Source organism: Vicia villosa, linkage group LG2, assembly GCF_029867415.1.
Source record: "Vicia villosa cultivar HV-30 ecotype Madison, WI linkage group LG2, Vvil1.0, whole genome shotgun sequence".
Lineage (NCBI taxonomy): Eukaryota > Viridiplantae > Streptophyta > Magnoliopsida > Fabales > Fabaceae > Vicia > Vicia villosa.
Window position 1 is genome coordinate 118,321,552 of NC_081181.1, and position 22,494 is coordinate 118,344,045.

The 22,494-nt window shown below is 33.1% G+C and overlaps 1 protein-coding gene and 3 pseudogenes across 1 annotated transcript; 2 read left to right on the forward strand and 2 right to left on the reverse strand.

Moving 5' to 3' along the window:
- Nucleotides 1-344: 344 nt before the first annotated feature.
- LOC131649874 (probable LRR receptor-like serine/threonine-protein kinase At3g47570) lies at nt 345-2,774 on the reverse strand (annotated as a pseudogene).
- An 859-nt stretch (nt 2,775-3,633) lies between these two features.
- Nucleotides 3,634-8,879, reverse strand: LOC131649876 (putative receptor-like protein kinase At3g47110; annotated as a pseudogene).
- A 2,227-nt stretch (nt 8,880-11,106) lies between these two features.
- LOC131649877 (probable LRR receptor-like serine/threonine-protein kinase At3g47570) lies at nt 11,107-12,397 on the forward strand (annotated as a pseudogene).
- Nucleotides 12,398-16,195: 3,798 nt separating this feature from the next.
- Nucleotides 16,196-16,711, forward strand: LOC131649878 (uncharacterized). Its single transcript, XM_058919621.1, has one exon. It carries the CDS (start codon nt 16,196-16,198, stop codon nt 16,709-16,711), a length of 516 nt encoding a protein of 171 aa, XP_058775604.1.
- Nucleotides 16,712-22,494: the final 5,783 nt, after the last annotated feature.

A 22,494-nucleotide genomic window follows, 5' to 3' on the forward strand; every position in this document is an offset into this window, starting at 1 on the left:
ATGCCATATTACAACAATAAATCATAGCTACTGTATGAGCATCCAACAAATCACTCCTTAGTTAAACCCAAATCGTTCTGCGTAGGGTGTAGACTACTTCTGCTCACTATCAAACAAAGATAGATAAAAAGAAAATAAATTGTATAGATTAGAGATCATACTCAATAATACATGTAAGGACAATAAAGCATAGCAAGACATATGCATACACAACTCACACCAGACGCACATAGCGATCACCCTTCCTAGAAATTATATAAAAAGAAACATAAAAACATGTTTGGAAAAATATACAAGAACATAGAAACTATGACTGGTAGGAATAGTATGATGATACCTCTACATCATGTGATTTGTGGTTGTAATGAACCTTGCCTTTGTTGAATCTCAGCAGGAAAGAAGCTCTTGATGATGTTGAATTCCCTTATAACATCGATCATATTTAGTCTTTCTTTTGGTGATTCTACTGAACAAGAAAGCGCAATCCTAAAAAGCGAAAGTAAACATTTCTCTACATTTGGATGCATACTTCCAAGGTGCTCAATGTTAGTATTGTGTTTTAATTCATTTGGGAGAATAGACCGGTCCACAATCTTGAGAAGGTGATTTGGAATTGAGTGTTTCACATAATTATGGAGACTATAGCCATCTTTAAACATTTCATCTGTGGGTCTCCTTCCGGTTAACATTTCTAATGCCAGTATTCCAAAGCTATACATGTCGCCTTCAATTGACACTTCGGAACCCATTCCATACTCTGAAATGTAAGAAAAAAAGGTTTAGACACAAGAGATAAAGTTAAAACTCAAAAATTTTATCTTAATAAAACAATGTCGAGTCGTACCTAGGGGTGCATAGCCAATTGTCCCCTTTATTCCAATTGTGCAACTTTGCTTCAGAGAGACACCAACACTTGAGACCAACTTTGCTCAGCCAAAATCACTCACTTGTGTTACCAAAGAGTCATTAAGAAGAACATTTGCAGGCTTTAAATCACAATGAATGACAGGTTGCTCGCATTTGTAGTGAAGATAACAAAACGCTGATGCAACATCAATAATAATATTGAACCTTTGCTCTAGATTTAATGAGTTGGGGTCATCCATAATTTTAGTTGTGGGATGTAACCAACTTTCTAAGTTTCCATTTCTCATGTACTCAAATGCAAGAGCTTTAAACTCATTGCCTTTATAATCTGTGCTGGAACAGCATGTCAGAATTTTAACCAGATTCCGGTGTCTAATATTTTTTAGTGCATTACATTCAGCAAAGAAACTCTTGTGAGCTCCCTTCTTTGTAAGGTTTAGGACTTTTATGGCAACAACTCCGTCTATCGACTCAAGTGTTCCTCTGTAGACGGAACCAAAATTTCCAGATCCTATCAAGTTGCTTGTCGAGAACCCATCGGTTGCCCTATACAGGTTTTAGTACGAAACCTTAACCATCTGATTAATTATTGGTGAATCAAAAGATGGTATTTTTATTGTTCCCTTCTTCCAAAAGATAGTCGTAATAGACAGCACAATGAAAAGAAAAGAAACCAAACTAACTATCACTACCATCAACTTGAAGTTATGGTGTTTTGCAGGTTTCATACCTTTAATAGGGCATGGTGGTAGATGTAACTCCAAAATTCCTCCACAAAGCTTATTGTTTCCAATCACTGTAAATGCACTTGCATTTCTAAAGACACCTTTTGTTGGTACCTCTCCTTCCAACATGTTGAATGATACATTAAAATATTCTAAGGAAGAAATATTTTGCTAAGCATTTGGAATCAATTCAGATAGTTGGTTTCTTGAAAGGTCCAACACTCCAAGAACTTTGAGAGATTCCAAAGAGTATGGTATCCTTCCATTGAATGAATTCCCTGCCAAAATAAGGTATTCTAAGCATATGCATTTCCCCAAGGTTATAGGTATTTTACCAGACAACTGATTTTTAGAGACATCAATCTTCACAATATTTTTTAGATGACCGAGTTCATCAGGCAGGCTGCCACTCAAAAAGTTGTGTGATAAGAACAATCCTATTGTTAAAGATGAAATACTGAAGACCTCTGGGGGTATGACTCCTCTAAGGTTGTTTTTTGAAAGGTCTAACATTTGTACGTTTTGGCAGTTCCCTATACTTGAAGGAATAGTTCCCTCTAACATATTTTTTCCTAAATTCAAACGATACAGCCGACTAAGGTTTCCTATAAAGGATTGTATTTCACCTGACAACTTGTTCCCACCCAAATTTAACACTTGCAGCTTTTGAAACTTGCCAATAGCTGAGGGAATTCTCCCTTCAAAATGATTATCTTGCATGTTTAAGAGAATTAAACTATTTAGATTTCCTAATTTTAAAGGAATTTTCCCATATATTTGATTATACCCAAGATATAGTTGACTAAGTTGGGTGGATAAGTTGCCTATGGAACTTGACAAACTACCTCCAAAATTATTATAGGATATTGAAACCACTTCCAAGTTACTACAGTTTATCAATGATTTCAAAAATTCTAAGTCATTACTTGAATTGTAACCAAAATTATTTATTTCCAAATTTATACTCCAAAGATATTTTAGCCTCTCAAGACTTGGAACTTTTCCGTAAGCTAAATAATCTTTACTAGGACTCTCATACTTCCACACTTACTTCACCTCACGCACCTACATCTCCTCCACTTCCCAGTTATCAATTATCCTCTTTAATTTCTATGCTTGAAGCCGAACTTCTCACCCCACCATCTTCAGCAAATCAAGATTAGTTCCACTTCCATGCAGCATGTATCCAGGTAAGTTTAATTCTACAACTCTTTGATGTTTGGGGTTGCATGTAATTCCATGCCAATTGCAGAAATGGCTCGAACCATTCCAAGAATCAAGGATTCCACATGGATCATTGGTTATTAATTCTTTGAATTTGAGCAATGCTAAATGATCAATCTGGTTTTCTAAGGTGAATGGCTGAATGCAATCGCTTTTTGGGCAGAAATTGAAAATAAGGAGTAAAAGAAACCAAAATGAAAATGTAGGAAACATGAGGGAAAAGGCTTTGAGGAATCAAGAGGGTGTGTTATAGATATGTAAATGATTTGAATATTTTAGTTAGATAGATTTGTATATATAGATAGGGTTGATAGTTGAGTGGGAACACTGAAGACTATTCCTTTGGCTTTGATACTGAAGAATCTTGTTTGAATAATTTGTCCCATATGAATTTTAAATAATGTAAGTAACCTGTTATGTATACAAGTTCATTGAGTAATACCTAAAATTAACATCTCGGTTTTAGTGTCAGGTAGTTATTTTAAATTGATTTTCTATTATTATGATTCTTTGGCAATGTATAAATTTCAGAATTCCTTTAGTATAATCAGGGTAGATTCAATTCTGAACATTCGATTTTAACTACATTGTAAATTCTTATGAAAATGAAAATACAAGTCAAAGTCAAAGAAATGAAGATAAATAAATATGAGAGAAGTATCAGTTCTCAGTTTATTGAATTAGAAAACAATACAACATTACTTATTAATAGCAACTAGTATAGGTTACAGGAAAATGTACATTCAACACTATCACACATAAGTATTTCCACATGTGGTTCTAGTGAAACCATTCGGTTTCTTAACAAGAATGCATATCAAACTGAATTACTGATTATTAGTGTGAATACCTGAAAAGTATAAATCAAGAAGAAAATCATTATTACCATCGTATTTTGTAGATTAACGATTTTGAAATGAATAATATGATCATAAAAACTACGTTATAACTCCATAAGCAATTAATGAGTTTGTTAAGATTCAAATAAATATATTTGTTTATCTCACCCGAAAGAAAGGTTTTTTTGATGATACTAAGTTTTCTGGTGACATCCACAATATTCATTCTTTCTTTTGGTGATTCCATTGAACAAATAAGCCTAATCTTAAAAAGTAAAACTAAGATTCTCACGATTTCCGTCCCGTGCTACTTCTGCATCTCTTGATGTAAGATGTGGATCCAAAATCTTTATAAGATTATCGGGAAATGAAATTGCAACAAAGTTATGAAGATTTTGACCATCTTCAAAAACTTCATCTGTGGGTCTTCTTCCCGTAAGCATTTCCAACATCAGGATTCCAAAGCTATACATATCACGAGATGTAGACACTTCAGAACCCATTCCATACTCTGAAACATACATCAAATTGTTAATACCAAGTCACTAGTAAATTTATTAAGTGTGCAACTAAACATAGGAGAATTCAAAGAAAAAAATATAAGATTCCACAATTTAGAACATACTTGGAGGAGCATAGCCAACCATCCCTTTTGTTCCAATTGTACTAGTATCTTTCAAAGAGATACCGCCAATGGTTGAGACAAGTCTTGCTATGCCAAAATCACTCACATGAGCAACCATGTCATCATAAGAAATACATTGTTTGGCTTTATATCACAATGAATTACCAACTGCTCACATTCTTGATGAAGATAATGCAATGTAGAAGCAACATCGAAAATGATGTTTAATTTATGAGTCAGGTCCAATGCAATTGGAAGCTCTGAATTTGAAATCTCATGATGTAACCATTGTTCTAAACTTCAATTTTTCATGTAATCATAAACCAGAGCTTTAAATTCTTGACCTTTGTAATCTGTACTAGAACAACATGTTATAATCTTAACTAAATTTCGGTGTCTAATATTTTTGAGTGCATTACATTCACTGATGAAACTTTTATGAACGCCCTTTTTTTAGGTTAAGGACCTTTATGGCAACAATATTATCTTCAGACACAATTCCTATGTACACAAAACCAAAACTTCCTGATCTGATCAAGCTTCTATCTGAGAACCTATCAGTTCCTCGGTGTAAGTCTTGGTACAAAACCTTAGCAAACTGATCAATTATTGGTGAATCAAACGATGGTTTTCGATTTATTTTCCTAATCAGGTATACTTTTATAACAAATGAAAGTATGAGTAGAAGAAAAATCACACTAACTATCACTCATACCAATTTGAAATTATGTTCTTTTGGGTGTTTCCAACCCTTGATAAGGCATGGCAGTAGATACAACTCGGAAATACCCCCACAAAGGTTATTGTTTCCAATCATTGCTACTTAGGCTATCAGGAATTGATCCGAACAACCGATTCTTGATAGGTCTAAATATTGAAGACCTTTTAAAGATGCCAAATTAGAAGGTATGGTTCCTTGGAATGACACTCCTTGTAACTGAAGGTTTTCCCACTTATAAATGTTCAAGTCACCACATTCCTATCCAATGTGAGACTATTTCCCTACTTACTCACACTTGTATTATTATTATTCTAACATAATATTTATACCCCCAGAGGTCTTCAGTATTTCATCTTTAACAATAGAATTTTTCTTATCACAAAATTTTTTGAGTGGCAGCCTACCTAATGAACTAAGTCATCTACAAAATATTGTGAAGATTGATGTCTCTAAAAATCATTTCTGTTTGGTTAGGCATTTCGGAGGACATTAACAAAGAGGAGTTTTTAGTTTTCGTTGCATTTCAAGACAAGGTGAAGAATATCCATCGAAGAGTTAAGTTTAATTTTGTTTGGATAGCTACCATTTGGTGTTTATAGATTATGAGGAATGCCGTAATTTTCAAATGGGAGGTTTTTTGTTTTGATGTTGTATGTTCTAACATTATCTTTCTTTCTTGGAGATGGTTGTCTTTTGGACATCCTAAGTTTAGATCCATCTACTATGAATGGTTTAAACTTCCTTAGAATATTTCTTCTACTACAAATGCTTTACATCCAAATGCTTTGTAAAATATTTCTTCCTTAGAATATTTCAATGTATCATTCAATGTGGGATTTTAACGACTCACACTTGCACTTAACATTCTCCACCACAATTACAGGATCCAACACCTGATCCTACTCCTGCTCCCCCACCAAGTCGAACCACGGCTCTGATATCACCACAAGAGAGGGAGACACAACATCTCAACCCAAAACCTTAAGGTGTTAGGTAAATGAGTCATCTCTCTTATAAATCCAACATTCCACACTGTAATACGGTGAACTGACTTTTAAAGAAATGTTACGGTAAGCACGAGTCGCCACCGACTTTTATTTTATCCAAATTAATCAGAAAGGCTAAAAGAACAGGAAAAACCTTTTAAATAAAAAAAACTGAGTTTGGGGGGTAATTATGCAAAGGGAAGGTGTGAGGCACCCTTTGCATCCATGGTTTTCCATGGGCTCTTAATTGCTTTGCTCTTTTTCGTTCAGAAATGTAGAAGAAGTGAATACGGACTTTAGCTCGTAAATGAGCGTAGCCATTTTGAAGGTTTATGAGAAAGAATAAGAAAAGGATTTTAGCCAGAGCAAGGCAATTAGGAGCAATTACCTTAATAAAATAGTTCTTTTAGCCTTTCAAGGTGAAAGGGTCTATCCATGCCATAAGAGGGCAGGAAGTCTTTCAATTGGATGTTGAAGGGTCATCGAGAATTATCGTTCGCCATAAGACTGTCCCTACCATAAAGTGGCAGGTAGTCTAAGGGAAGGACCAGAATAGCCTTTCGTTTAGGCAACTAGAGGATACCTCAGCCTTTCGTAGGCAACTTCCGAGGGACGAGATCATATCAGCATCATTAGGGACCTATGATCTTTGCATAATCGAGGCAACATGGCTGAGGTACCCTCGTATTCGAGGGACATGACTATTCTGCAAAAAAACACAAGGCAACAAGGCAACAGGCAACAGGCAACCAGAGGGGTTACCACAAAAGCGTGCGTGGGTGCAACAATCACGTGATTAATTCAATATATTATCTTATAATTAGTTATTCTAAATTGATTCAAGGATTGCACTCTCTAAGATTACTAACCATGGCAGAAAATATAAAGCAGTCTTAAGTGCCTTTAAGGCCAATCAATACAAACCAGGAACAGATACATAAGAATAGGGGGAAGGGACAATGAAACCAGCGGGTTTGACATAAGTAATAATTAGGCAGAAAAATAAAAGAGGTTAGAGTTTTAGGGTTACCGACTATTCGAGCTTTGGCGGTTGGCAAACCCTGAAAAGGTGGGAAAAATAGAAACCAAAAAAGGAAGTGAGCGCATTATCAATTCCTTTGGAAAATAGGTTAGCCCCAATCAAAAATAAAAGATAAAAGAAGAAGGAAAAAATATGGAAACTTAGCTTTGATTGATAAGATTGACAGTCGGAGGTTGCCTCGAGCATTGATTCTGAACATCTGAGAATTGACAGGAAAATAATAGGAAGTGAGTGTATGAAAGTTCATAGGCATTTAAGAATAAACCCTAATTTAATAAAAAGGAAGCAAAATAAATATTTAAATAAATATAATATCAGGACTTAGCTTCGTAATGGGACTTAGCTTCGTAATGGGCGTGGCGCGTAGTCGGAGGAAACCCTGTTGCTAACCCTTAAAAAATGCACAAAGAAAAGAAGAGGTTTTAGTGTATGAGTGATCTCAATAATTATAACGTGGCAGATCAAAAATTAAAATGGTAATTATATAGGCAAACAAAAAAAGGCGAGGCAAAAAGGCAAACCCCGAATGGGACAAAAGTTAATCATGGTTAGTAGAACGAAACAAGTTAAAAATCAAACTAGGATTAGCGTTTAAAATTATTTTAATCACAAACCTAATCTGAAAATATAATTAATTAATTAACCTAAAAACTATTTAATTAATTAAAACAAAGTTTTATATGAAAAACCTAAAATACTAAAAAAAAAATTTAAAATAATTATCAAAAACAAATAAGAGAAATAAAGATAAAATAAATAAATAAAATTGAAAAGAAAAGAAAAAGGGAAAAGAAAAAACACTCAGCTGGGCGTTTGATTCAGTGGGTGAGGTCCCTGAGGGTGCATATTAGAGTTGCGTTCCTGGGCCCTTGGATCTGGGGTAGGAGAGATCGTATGGCTGAAGAGTGGAGAGCACCATGTGGCTGTGCGCGCTAGAAACATGGGATCTGTGACTATGAAACAACAAACAATTATCCAAAAATAAGTGCAAGGTGTAGGGCTCGAACCCTTGCCCTTACACTCAATGGCAACACGCGCTAACCACCTGGGCTATATTTGAAACACGTTATTGGAATCGTTGTCAATAAATATATTTAAAATAAAAAAACTTAAAAATTCCAATAACAACCGCGCCATATACTGTTCATCGTCCCCAGTGACTCTGCGTGTTTTACCCACGGTTTTGCCATGTTTTGGCCACGGTTTTTTCCATAGCTATCGACCTGCACAAATCAAACACATAAATCAACGCAAATAAATTCCATAGAAAACCATGGATCGATGGGAAATCGTCTTCCGAATTCGATGGTGCCCTTAATTTGGGCTAATTTCGCCCCTAATTCTGATCCCCCAGATTGAACCTTCGGAACCCTAGCAATGGTGGCTCCCTCAACCTGCGGTGAAACTCAAATCAAACAGCACAGGAAGCACGCAAACAAGATCCTAAATGTAAACATGCGTTCAAACACGGTTTATGATAAGCATATGAACGAATTCGGATCAAAAAATTTTGAAGCGAGAACGTGGCCTTCGGGATGCAATTCAATGCGTTCTGACCAACAAAAACGATCCAATTACGCCCAGGAAGACCTAAAGAGTCGATTGTGATGCCTTTCCTAGCCTGAATCCGTCTGCGTTTTTATCTCCTCCTTCCTCTTGGTACACGATTTTTTTGCTTGGAATAGGGGTCGGTAAACTGCAAAAAAACCTCCTTCTATGCCTTGGACATGTTATCATTATATAGTAGTATCAGTTAGGTTAACTATTCTGACTCAAATCCTTGTATTTGTGGAAATTGGATTGTGATTGAAAGATATTTGAAAATCATATGAAATCCTTCTATTTTTGCATCCAATTTTACCAATCATTTTCCAATTATTTCCCTTGGCTTTTAAGATCAATATTTGATTGACTTTGATCAAATCAAACAAAATCTAAAATAAATAAAATAAATAATGGAAACTTTACTTGATTTACTCTTGATTTAATTTGAATTTTAACAAATAAAATCCAAAATAAATAAAATAAATCATGGAAAAATGCAAGGATGGGCTTTGGAGGTCGTGGACCATATTAGAAACAAGTTTCAAGCATAAAAGATGGGCCCATTTGCAAGAAAATTCATTTTGAACCACTTTCTTTCACATTTTTTCCTTTGAAATTGCCCAACTTTGACAAGGCATATCTCCCTCAATTTTTAAGGTATGGAGGAGTTATAGGACTTTTTGGAAACCTCAAGATGTCTTTTACAAGCCACTTTGGAAGCTTTTTTCCATTTGAGCATTTTATCATGATGATATTGGCTTTGACAAAAAACTGCTTTCGGTTGACTTTCAAAAAGGATCTATAATCTTTTGATCCATATCTCTCAAATGAAGCATTTTTGGACTTGGCTTGTGAGAGACAAAATTGTAGAGAATTAAATTTCCTTCAAATTGAGCTTTGGATGGAAAATTTCTGATGTTCCATGTGAAAGTTATGGCTGGTCAAAGTTTAGTTGACTTTCTCCTATGTAAACCCTAATTTAGAAACTTTTGAATTTGTTGATTTATGATCTTTTCTTGATGAACCATGATCAATACTTGATCAAATGGTGAATGATACTTCAAAATAAGGTTGTTGACCAAAAATCAGAAGTTTTGACTATGGTTTGACCATAGTTTGACTTTTAGGTCAACTAGTCGACTATTGATCATTTGGGCCATTGAGTGAGCAATCCTTCAAATCAGGGCTTGAGACTTGGCATGAGGATCCTTTGAGACATATGAGAGGTTATGAGACCCACTTGAATTGTCAGAACTTGATTTTTCTTGAAGTGAAGCAAAACCCTAGTTTGAGGGTTGTTGTTTAGGAGAATGTACAGTCAGTCAAATCTTGAGCTTCTGATGTTCAAATGAGCTTGAGTATAAAAATGTGGTGGGCAAATTTTGGGGTATGACACACACACTCATAGACAATGTGGGACTTTAACGACTCACACTTGCACTTATGTTAGGTAAATGGGTTTTCTCTCTTATAAATCCAACATTCCACCCACTCATAGGCAATATGGGACTTTAACCACTCACACTTGCACCCAACATAAAGGTGTCTTTAGAAGTGCAAGTGCATTTACAGTGATTGGAAACCATAAACTTTTGGAGTGAAATTCTGGTCTAGCAGATCCAGATGTCTTGATAAATGTCGAGACATCAGGTCTGTCAAGAAATATCAACAAGGTATATACATAAATTTATGTTGTACTGAAAGATAAATGACACCAAAATTGTTTACCCAGTTCGGTGACAAACACACCTACTCTGGGGGCATACCAAGCCAGGAATGAAGTTCACTATCAGCAGTATTAATTTAAAGTTAAACTCCCTCGTTTATAGCTTTTCACTTATTCCCTACCCAATGACCCGTCTACCTAGATCCTCTATAGATATGAAATATCTTCATCCCACTTTCTAACACCGTAGTGATGTTGTACAGTTCTCCAGTCCCAGAAGCTGTAGCAACAACCTAATAACCAACATTCTGATCATACAGACAAACAGTTATTGAAGACATACTCCCATGACAATACCTAGCCAAGACTCTTGACTATGAACAACAACTTGGAGTTACTTCAAAGCTTCCTCCAAGAACAATACATACTCCTATTGCCTACAGGTTTCGAGGATTACAGTGACATTCCCATAACCCGGGAGGTTCACCTGACCTAGCCCTAATGATTACATCTTGATATGCTTCGGCTCTCTTTTCTAGGTTACAAACCCTTCTATTTATAACCTATACCCAACAGGATTTGGGCCTTCAATCACAGCTAAATTGCTGTTACAATATAGCAGTAACTTCTGCTACAAACAAGGTCTTTAATATTTTAAGTTCCGAATATATCTCCATATTTAGAAACTATATAATCTTCAAATATTCTGATTGATTCTTCAGACCTTTTAAATATATAACGCCTTATATGATTTGCATAATATTCCGAGAATATTCTGCATCTGTTAAATTGAAACTGAATCTCATTAATCCAGCTCAGCAGGTGCGATGTCAACAACTATTCCATAGGACATGTTATTCTAGAACATGTTCCAACATCTCATAGGACATCTTCTTGTTGTACCTGTTGTATTTTGTACCTGTGTTCTATTTGCAAGTTTTACATCCTATGATTACATCTTGTTGTTGTTATTTGTTTTTGCAAAAATTAAGCCAATCCTAAAAACAGAGAACTTACATGGAGGAATTTCGGGGTTACATCTACTATCATGCCCTGTTAAAGGTATGAAACCTGCAAAACACCTTAACTTCAAGTTGATGGTAGTGATAGTTAGTGTGGTTTGTTTTCTTTTCATTGTGCTATCTATTATGACTATCTTTCAGAAGAAGAGAACAGTAAGAATACCATATTTTGATTCACTAATAATTGATCAGATGGTTAAGGTTTCATACTAAAACATGTATAGGGCAACCGATGGGTTTTCGACAAGAACTTGATAGGATCTGGAAATTTTGGTCCCGTCTACAAACGAACACCTGAGTCGATAGACTAATTTGTTGCTATAAAAGTCCTAAACCTTATAAAGAAGTGAGCTCACAAAAGTTTCATTGCTGAATGTAATGCACTAAAAATATTAGACACCTGAATTTGATTAAAATTCTGACATGTTATTCCAGCACAAATTATAAAGGCAATGAGTTTAAAACTCTTGCATTTGAGTACATGAGAAATGGAAACTTAGAAAGTTGGTTACATCCCACAACTAAAATTATGGATGACCCTAACTCATTAAATCTAGAGCAAAGGTTCAATATTATTATTGATGTTGCATCAGCGTTTTGTTATCTTCACTACGAATGCGAGCAACCTGTCATTCATTGTGATTTAAAGACTTCAAATGTTCTTCTTAATGGCTCTTTGGTTGCACAAGTGAGTGATTTTGGCTTAGCAAAGTTGGTCTCAAGTACTGGTGTCTCTCTGAAGCAAAGTAGCACAATTGGAATAAAGGGGACAATTGGCTATGCACCCCTGGGTACGACTCGACATTGTTTTATTAATTTAAAATTTGTGAGCTTTCATTTAATCTCTTGTGTCTAAACCTTTTTTTCTTACATTTCAGAGTATGGAATGGGTTCCGAAGTGTCAATTGAAGGCGACATTATAGCTTTGGAATACTTGTATTAGAAATGTTAACTGGAAAGAGACCCACAGATGAAATGTTTAAAGATGGCCTGCCATAATCTCCATAATTATGTGAAACATTCAATTCCAAATCACCTTCAATGGGTTTTGGACCGCTCTAAATTAGAACACAATACTAACATTGAGAACCTTGGAGTTATGCATCCAAATATAAAGAAATGTTTACTCACATGATGTAGAGGTATTGTCATAGCATTGCTATCAGCTATATTAAGAGAGTTCACCTCAATTGCTGTTGATAGTAGTTGATGACGACATTATAAAGAAAGGATGAATTTTATATGTGCGATGCGAGTTGTTTATGTATATATCTTTCAATGCTTTATTATCCTTACATGTATTATTGTTTCTGATCTCTAATCTTTACATTTTGTTCTTTCCTTTTGTCTATTTTATGTTTGATTATATTTACTCACATTTCTGATTGTTAAGTTTAAATACAGTGTGAAACTTGATTATTTAATTGTTAAGTCCATGAATCATGATTTACAAACTACAGGTATCTCCAAATACAAGTATCTTCTTAATGTAATTAGTTTTTACTCTTTTTAGTTCTTTGATAGCATTAATTAATAGATTTCGTTATAAATAAATAAACCCTACCGTACCATGTGCATACATCGAATGAAAAGTAGCTTTTTGTATTAGCTTTTATTTTGCATTGCGTATGCATAGATACTTCATTGTCTCTGCATAGATACTTCTTGTAACATGCATCAAACATAGGCAGTAAACTGTAGACTATGAAAACTTCACCCATTTTACTAGAACAAAATGCCATGACTTCAGTAAAAAAAAAATGTATAGCAAAAACTGACCTCAATTCTGGAAAATACCATGAGTGCAGAAAGCATAAGTAATTCCTAAATTTTATCCTATATACTCTACTGAGTCACTCTTAATCACAAACTTCTCCCCTCTTTTGGCTCTCACCTAATCCATCAATTTTATTCTCTCAATGATAGATTAGTCATTCTGGATAGAGAAAAGGAAAGAAATTCAGGATGCAGATATAGATAGTATGATAATAAATATATACCCTAAAATTCAAAGATTCGTTCAGAATCATCAGCCATATTTAATAGTTACCAGTCCTTTATCATACGAAAAGAGTCCAATAAAGCCAAAGCTTGAACCTCCAAGGCACTTAGTTTGTCATAATTAAACCCGGAAATAGACACCGAGTTATCCATCCAATAAATGGGAAAGTGATGGCTTCCATCCAACGTATATAACACACCTGAGGACACCTGTCCCCACCTCTAATGCAAAGAAACTTATCTTTGAACCTATTGTAGTTAGAGGTATAAACTTGGAAAAAAACTTTTTTCAGGAAGGCCGTTAAGGGAGATCCACCCTCATTTACCAACTCCATTGGTCTTGTAGAAGGAAAAGAACACACCTATAGTTATGAGGGTGAAGTTGAGATGGTGCAACATTTAGGTTTCTTAGAAGATCTGACTCGAAATGGGTAATCGGGATGCGGATATTTAAATCCTCAATCACCCTAGAGTAAAAGTGGAAGAATTTGCCTGACATCTCTCGCGCTCAAGTCATGCAAACTGTTTAACTTGGAATACAAGGCTCCAATATGACATATTTTTCATTACTAGTGGAGGAAATCTTCCTCTCAGATTGGAGTTTAGAAATGTATTTGGCATCGATTAAACTGTGATCATAGCTTATTACTTCTTGTTCGGTCGAACATCCAGTTATCTCCATCACTATTTCTACAAAACCTGATGATGAAGATTTTGAATCAGTTTCGTTAATAGATGCAAAAGTATTGCCATAAACTTTCTTAATATTACGGTCAAATTCAACTTTTACCAAATGATCTCTAATCTCCCTCATGCATGAATCCCAAATTTCTTTTCTCTCTTAGGCATTTCGGGGAGTCAATATGTTTCCCCGATCATCGCATTCACATATTACCACCATTAAAAAAATTAAACAAAAAGAAATTAAGGTAAAAACGGGAATACCTAAAGTTGTTTCGTGGTCAAGAATTGGTGGTGTAAAGCTTTAAAAGACCACTCTGGAAGAGAGTTTTGAAATATTCAAATTTCAAAGAATAGAGACTTTGGAAAAGAGACGTTTGATATTTATCCACTAAATGTTATGATTATGAAACAGCTAGGAAAGCTATGGCATTCAAAATCATAATGAGCTTAGTTTTTCGATAAAATGTCATCATTACAGAGACAGAGACAGAGAGAGAGAGAGAGAGAGAGAGAGAGAGAGAGAGAGAGAGAGAGAGAGAGAGAGAGAGAGAGAGAGAGAGAGAGAGAGAGAGAGAGAGAGAGAAATTCCATGGAATATTTAATATCAATACCATTTCAACACTTCAGCATATGTCATCATCAGGTAAAGATCAGTGGTTGGAATCTAGTCGAGATAGGGTTTACATGGACGTAATAAATGCCAATATTCTTCATCCAAACACTTCACCCTTCCAAGCTTTGTCCTTGGGGGGGGGGGGGGGGGTGGGGGGTAGGGGGCTTATATACATCCCGAATTTTTAGCATAGTCGAGATATCTCTTTTAGTTCGGATGAGATGATGGTTATATGTACAAGAATTCACAAGACTAGCAAAACCATGATAGTGGTTGGTCTACCCAGTTAGTAACCAGGGTCATAAGGGTTCCCGAATAGATCATATGAGTCAGATCATGATAGAAGTCGGTCAACCATGTTATTAAATGGGGTCATGAAGGTTCCCAGATAAATCACATGATCCAGGCCATGATAGAATTCTCCATACGGTAAGGAGGAAGCCCGAGGGGTCGCATAGCGATTACGAAATTGATGTGCGATCTGTCATAACTCATGATTAATGGAAACTATTGAGATGGCAGACATTATTTTGAGCATTCAATTATGAGAAACATTTGGCGACTCATTATGGCTCATGAATAAGGAATTAGAGAGATGAAACAAAGACTATAGAAGGAAAACCGAAGCAAATGCTGAGGAACTATAATTCATCTTACATAAATTCACTGAGAAAGAAGCGCACTAGAAACAATCTTCCCAACATTTGCGATCTCGCCTGACTAGCATCAGGGAGATTATCCAAACGGTGTTTTTTGCAAGAACACCAGTAAAAACAAATTTTTTCCATCGAATTTAGAACAAATTTGGGTGGGCTTATTCGGAAATAAGTGGTGTTATCATGCCTATGGGGAATCTTTCTGCCACCCCCAAATTGAACCTAGCACCCTCATATTTTTTCATAATGACAATTTTACCCTTCACATTATTTATCTTTTAAATTTTCACATTGCAGTTAAAGATTCTCTCTGTAAAAAATTTGAAGAAAAAAATTGGTAGTTAATTAAAAAAAATCTAGTATAAAAAATTCTGTGAAGTTGACTTTTTATGCTTTTTTACCGGATATTTATAAAACTGGTATCAAGTTTTACCAGATTTCATACATCTTGGAAATATTATGCAGTTTTACCGGATTTTTTTTCAAAATTTCTGAAAAATCCCTTGACGTTTTACCCGTTTTTTGCAAAACATCCAGAATCTTTTGAAGTTTTACCGGGTTTTTAGAAAAGTGTGGAGACTGTCAAGTTTTTAACGTTCTTATTACCAGAGATTTTGAAAAATCTAGAAAACTTTGTTTTATACCAGATTTTTTAGAAAGTTCCATATACCAAAATTTTTACCTAGACCTAAAAATCTGAGAGTTCGGTATGCTTAAATTGTACGGTCTTGATTCTCATGGATCTCATGTAGATTTTACTCAATTTTTCACCACTGACGCAATATGTTTTACATAAATGCTTACTTTTTATATAATTGTGTAGTCCTAATTTATGATATCTCATACATTATGCTTCAATTGTATATGTTGTAAATGTCATATATTCCCCACTCGGGCTGACGTTTTGGCATGGGCGCAGTTCATTAGTAAACAACATGGTATTCTTGTTGTTATTATTTGTTCCGATACTGCAAATGGAATGAGAGTGAAGAAAGATAAATTAATTATCAGTTGTGAAAGAGGAAGAAATTACAAGAAGAAGGTTGTGGTTGCAGGGAATTATACTATGAAAATGAAATGTCCATTTATAATGAGATCAATGCCAAGTGGAAGCGGTTGGAAAGTTATGGTCAAGTGTGGGTTTCACAGTCATATACTAGCTAATGACTTAAATGGAAATGACATATTAGTTCGTTTAAAAGATCATGAAAGAAATTTTATAAATGACATGACCAAATACAATATGGCTCATAAATACATAGTTGATGCTTTGAAAGATACAGATCCAAAAAACCTAACGAGCATTACCCAAGTCTATAAGGCTGGATCTGCATACAATGAGAGCAAGAGGGGTTCATTGACTAAAATACAACACCTTCAGAGTCTTATTCATGAAGATAAATACATGTATTGGACAAGAAACATGAACTCTTTCAATGTTATTGCTGATATCTTTTTGACGCACCTTGATTCAGTGAAGTTATTGAAAATCTAAAAGAGTTGTTTGCTTCTGAGAAGCTGATGCCAAATATTTTGGTTACTTGGCATTGATGAATGTTGTGGAAGTTGTGTATCCAAAGTCAACTCATTTGTTGTGCCTGTTTCATATTTCTAAAAATGTTAGTATGAAGTGTAAGGAGTATATCGAATCACATAGGCATGTGCATGTTATGGATATGTGAAACAACATCATATATTTGAATACATAGACTGTTTTTGTAGTACACCTAAAACATTTTAAAATTGTATGTGCTGATGTTCCAAAGTTTATTCAGTATGTGCACGGAACTTGGTTGAAACCCTATAAAAAAATATTTTTTACTTCTTAGACTAATAAAGTCAATCATATAGAGAACACAACAACGAACAGGTACACTGACGAGAATATGAATATAGCTACATTACCAACTATCAAATAGTGACATCTTGTTCTGTTTATGTTTTTTTAGGGTTGAATTTGCTCACTGGAGACTAAAAACATATGTTGACAAGTAGCAGGGCATGACACCGACTTGACATACGCAGAGAGGAAGAACAGCATCTTCCAAGCTACTTCAATAGCGGACTATTCCTAATTACCTGCACGTTACCCACGTGGAGGCAACATTCAAACAAAAGGGGTGAGATATCTCAACATAATAAAAGAATGTATAATAATAAGTATATAGGCATATAAACCACTCAAAAATTTCACCCACTCAGCATATTTTCTCACCACAGTAAACCGCATGTTATTATATAATATATGTGCATACACAAGGCCATCATTATAACAAAAGAATTCAATGCAATGATACTTAACAGTTAGACTCAATGCATGAGGTACCAAAGTGTGAACTCTCAGTTTCACTGCCCCGACCCCCATCTAGGATCAAAGCTCACCAAACGGACCACCGTCCATCATCATAAGAATTAGCTACTCGCACCCAATCCACACAATGGGATTAAGGCTCACCAAATACGGACATCCGTCCAACACCATGAAGCATGCAACATATTATGCATACAACACAACAACACACACAAATACTTTCACCATAGTCAATGTGCCTCACCACTAGTGGCCACCATGCAACAACACATGCCCCACAAGCAGCAATAACAACACAACGATGTAGCAACATTAATAACATATTCGCATACATCCAACAACATAACATCATCATATCATAATCCAACACACATGTTATCGACTCGTCAACTTATAATCAATAACACCAACACAACATCACAACCACCTAACATCATAGTATCCCAATTCACTATGCATAATATCAATTCATCATGTTATATTCAATAACAACAATATTACAACAACATAATATCATGGTATCACCATCCACTGAGCATATTATCAATTCATCAAGTATATTCCATAGCAATAACATAACATTACATTATTACAGCAATACAACATCATCACACATAACAACATACATACATCTCAGTATAACAGGCAAAATCTCGCACGAAAAAAGCGTTGATCACTGAAATTTATTTACCCACTATATTTGAAATTACTTTTATTCGATAGAAAATATTTTTAACTTTCCGTAGGTTCAAACGGCGCGTCAAATGGACATCCAAATAAAAATTTATAGATTTTTAAAATTTCACGAAAAAGCAACATCCATATCATACACTTACACCACAAAATCTTATTAAACACCGACTATATTTATTTTCAGAAACATAAAACCATATTTACAATTCTTTATATTATTTTATAAAATATTCCATAAATTTTCAAAATATTCCATAAATTTATAAATCCACTTGTGGAGGAGGCAGTATGAGTCATCCATGCCTAGGAGACAAGGGTAGCCTAGGTGGGCCATTGGTCACCACCCATTTGTTTGTCATCATCCTTTATTTTCTATGTAGAATTATTCTGAGTCATTCCATTAGAAAGTCGAGCCAATTGTCTATTAACTTTTGCATTTTTTGTTTGTTTATATACATTTAAGGCAACCTTTGAGTCTACTTAGAAATTTGGCACCTTCAAGAAAATTTCTTTCTCTCAGCCCCTACCACGGTAGATGAGATCTTAATTTCCACGCAAAAATAAATATAGCTATACATTTTTCTATACGGAGTAGAACGTACAAAAGGGTGCGTGACACTAAATCCTAATATATAAATTTAAAAAAAAAAAAAAAATTATTAGGGTCCGTTTGATACGCAGAATATGATAGGGATAATATTAAGCAGGATAAGAATAGGATATGATAAGACTCATCCTATCATGTATTTAATTCACACATAAATTGATAAAAAAATATTTTTCTACAATTAAAAAGAAATTCATTGACACTATTGAATAAATAATATATATATATATATATATATATATATATATATATATATATATATATATATATATATATATATATATATATATATATATATATATATATATATATATATATATATATATAATTTGATAAAAAGTAAAAAATAGTATTCATATTTTTAAAATTTTAATAATTAATTAATTTTTAAAAATTCTAATTTTTAATATTTTATTAAGTTAAAAAAAATTATCCTTATGACAATCATATATATTTTTTAAAAATTATTATCAATATTTTTAGTTTAATATCAAATTAATTTTTATTTATATTTTGTCATTTTTAATTTTTTATTTTAAATTTTTTTTTATAGGGGTAAATAAGTAAATCATTTTCTTATCATATCCTGCCTGATTCTAACTCAGCTCAGATTCAGGATAACAATTTGAACTAGTGAAGCAGGATAGGATAAACGGTAGGATTAACTTATCATATCCTGTTGTCTCAGCAAACACTGAATTGAGATAGGATATGATACAGATATTCTATCGTGTCTCTTATCTGCGAACCAAATGTGCCCTCAGTACTTAACATTAATTAATAAAACCTAATCTGCATGCAAAAATATATAAAATGTATAGAAAAGATATTAATTGTCCTTTCTAAAATACATATATATATTTTTATTTGTCAGCAGAAAGAAACTTTAAAATGAGAAAATTACTGAAGTTAAAAACTAATTTATTTATTTTTTTGAAAAAATGTGACACAATTATTCATTTTTAAAAAAAATCTCCTATATTCAATTTGTTTTCAAGGTGTTTAATGTTTTAAAAAAGTTTGAAGGAAGCAAAAGTGTTGATGAGTGAAAATCTAATAATAGTTGTTGAAAATCTAAAATGTTTTAAAATTAATAATGGAGGAGAGAGAAAAAAAAGAATGATATATAATCTTCATCATTTATTTTAACATTTAATGATTCAAATTCATTCACATGTTCTCACATAAAAATGTCATTCTCATATATATATATATATATATATATATATATATATATATATATATATATATATATATATATATATATATATATATATATATATATATATATATATATATATATATATATATATATATATATATATATATATATATATATATATATGGGGACGACTCAAGTGAGAACACTTGGTTATTATGAGAAATGAGAACAATGAATCACGACCATTAAATTTTGATTTTGTTAATTTTAATGGACTGGATTGGTTTCTCTTTCTATGATCCTTAGTATTTATTTTAAATCAACAGAAACCAATCTAGTCCATTGGAATCAACAAAATCAAAATTTAATGGTCGTGATTCATTGTTCTCATTTCTCATAATAACCAAGTGTTCTCACCTGAGTCGTCCCCATATATATATATATATATATATATATATATATATATATATATATATATATATATATATAAAATAAATTTTTTAATTATGAATTAAATAAAAATAATGATAATATAAACTCAGTTGTATTAAATAATCATACAAAAACAAAACAAAAAACACGTAACATAGAAAATGGAAAAAAAATAAAAATTTTGAAATTTGATAATAAGAATTTTGTGTCTTAAATAAAAGTAATTGTTAAATAAAATAAAATATTCTTTACTGATAGTGGCCCATGAAAAAAAGAGAAATTTTGATATTTGAAAATAAAAAATTTGTGTCTCAAATAAAGACAACTGTTAAGTAAAATAAAATAGGTATTTGGCTGATAGTGGACCGTGAGAAAAGAGAAAATCTTGACATATAAAAATAAGAATTTTGTGTCTCAAATAAAGATAATTATTAATTAAAATAAAATAGATATTTTACTGGTAGCGATTAGTAAAAAAAAGAAATTTCAACAATTAAAAATAAGAATTTTATGTCTTAAATAAAAAAAATTAATTAAAATAAAATAAATATTTTGTTAATAATTATATTTAAAAAATAAATGTTGACATTTAAAAATAGGAATTTTGTATTTTAAATAATAAATTTTATTAATTAAAATAGAATAGATTTTTTTATAGTGATCTATTGGATGAAAAATTATGGTTATTAAGTATTATTCAATTTTATAAAATAAATTCTTAATTTTATTAAAACTTAAAAATAAATTAATTAATATTTTTTAACAATCATAAATAAATAAAATAATTAAATTTATTGTAAAAATAAAATTAACGGTCAATATTGTATACATTAATACACACATAAATATTTAATATGATAGTCATATACTATAAATAAATATTTTAATATGTTAAAAATAATTAGGAGAAAATAAAATAATTAGGTAGAAAAAATAAAATAATAAAAAAAAGAATGAAATAGTGAGAAGTGGAGAAAAAAATAAAAGTTAAAAAAGTATTACATAAAAACTTGACATTTGATAGCATTTAGTTAAAGTAAGGTGAAATAATTGAGATATTATATTTTTACTATTTTACCTTTTTGCAAATGTTGAAAAATTTAAAATAAAAGATATTATTAATAATTTTTGTATATATGTTTTCTAATAGATAGTTGATGACTGATATAATACATTAAAAAAATTAAGAAGAATTTATTATAAATATTTAACTTTTAGAATTGTGTAATGCATTTGACTCAAAGTGATAAAAAAATTTTCACGAGTAAGTATAAAAAAATAAGAAAGATTCTCATTCAACCCCATAGGTCTCTTATATAAAATGCAAAATTTTAATTTTGCCTCCTATTTTCGTAGATGCACATTCAGAAGCACCTCATATTTTGAAATTTTTAATTTCTTCCGTAGTTGCATCTACGAAAGCATATAAAACAAAAGAAAACACAATTAATTTCACCTTATTTTCAGTTTAGCAATACTTCCGTAGATACATCTATGAAATGTGATGAAAATATAGTGTTTCGTAGGTGCATCTCCTCTAGAGGTGGCACGACAGAAGAAGAATTGTCCCTACGATGTCTGCGAGAGGGTGGCAACTGTGAGGAACTTTCAGGATCATCCCGAGGTCTCCGTGGTGCAGTAGTAGAGGGGGAAGGAGATGGTGAAGGCCCAGCTGGAGCGGGTGACGGAGAAGGAATGGCTGGGGCAGGTGAAGGAGTAGGCCCGACTGAAGCGGGTGATGGTGAAGGAATGGTTGGGGCAGGTGTATCAGATGCCGTAGGTGCATCAGGTGGAACAACTACTCTTTTAGTGACCTGAGATATTACACGCGATCGTTCTCGCTGGACAGATGCGTGCTATGCAGTCCTTCCATGAATTTCCCTACCCGGGCCGTGGGTCATGATGTCTACATTATGATACAAAAAAAGCTCGAGTTAGACACTGCGTATTTATAAATAACCATCAAAATAAAAACATAAAATTACTCTTCCGTAGATGCATCTACGGAAGTACCTTATTTTCAAAAACATTGGGTGCTTCCGTAGATGGATCTACGGAAGTACCTTTGTTTCA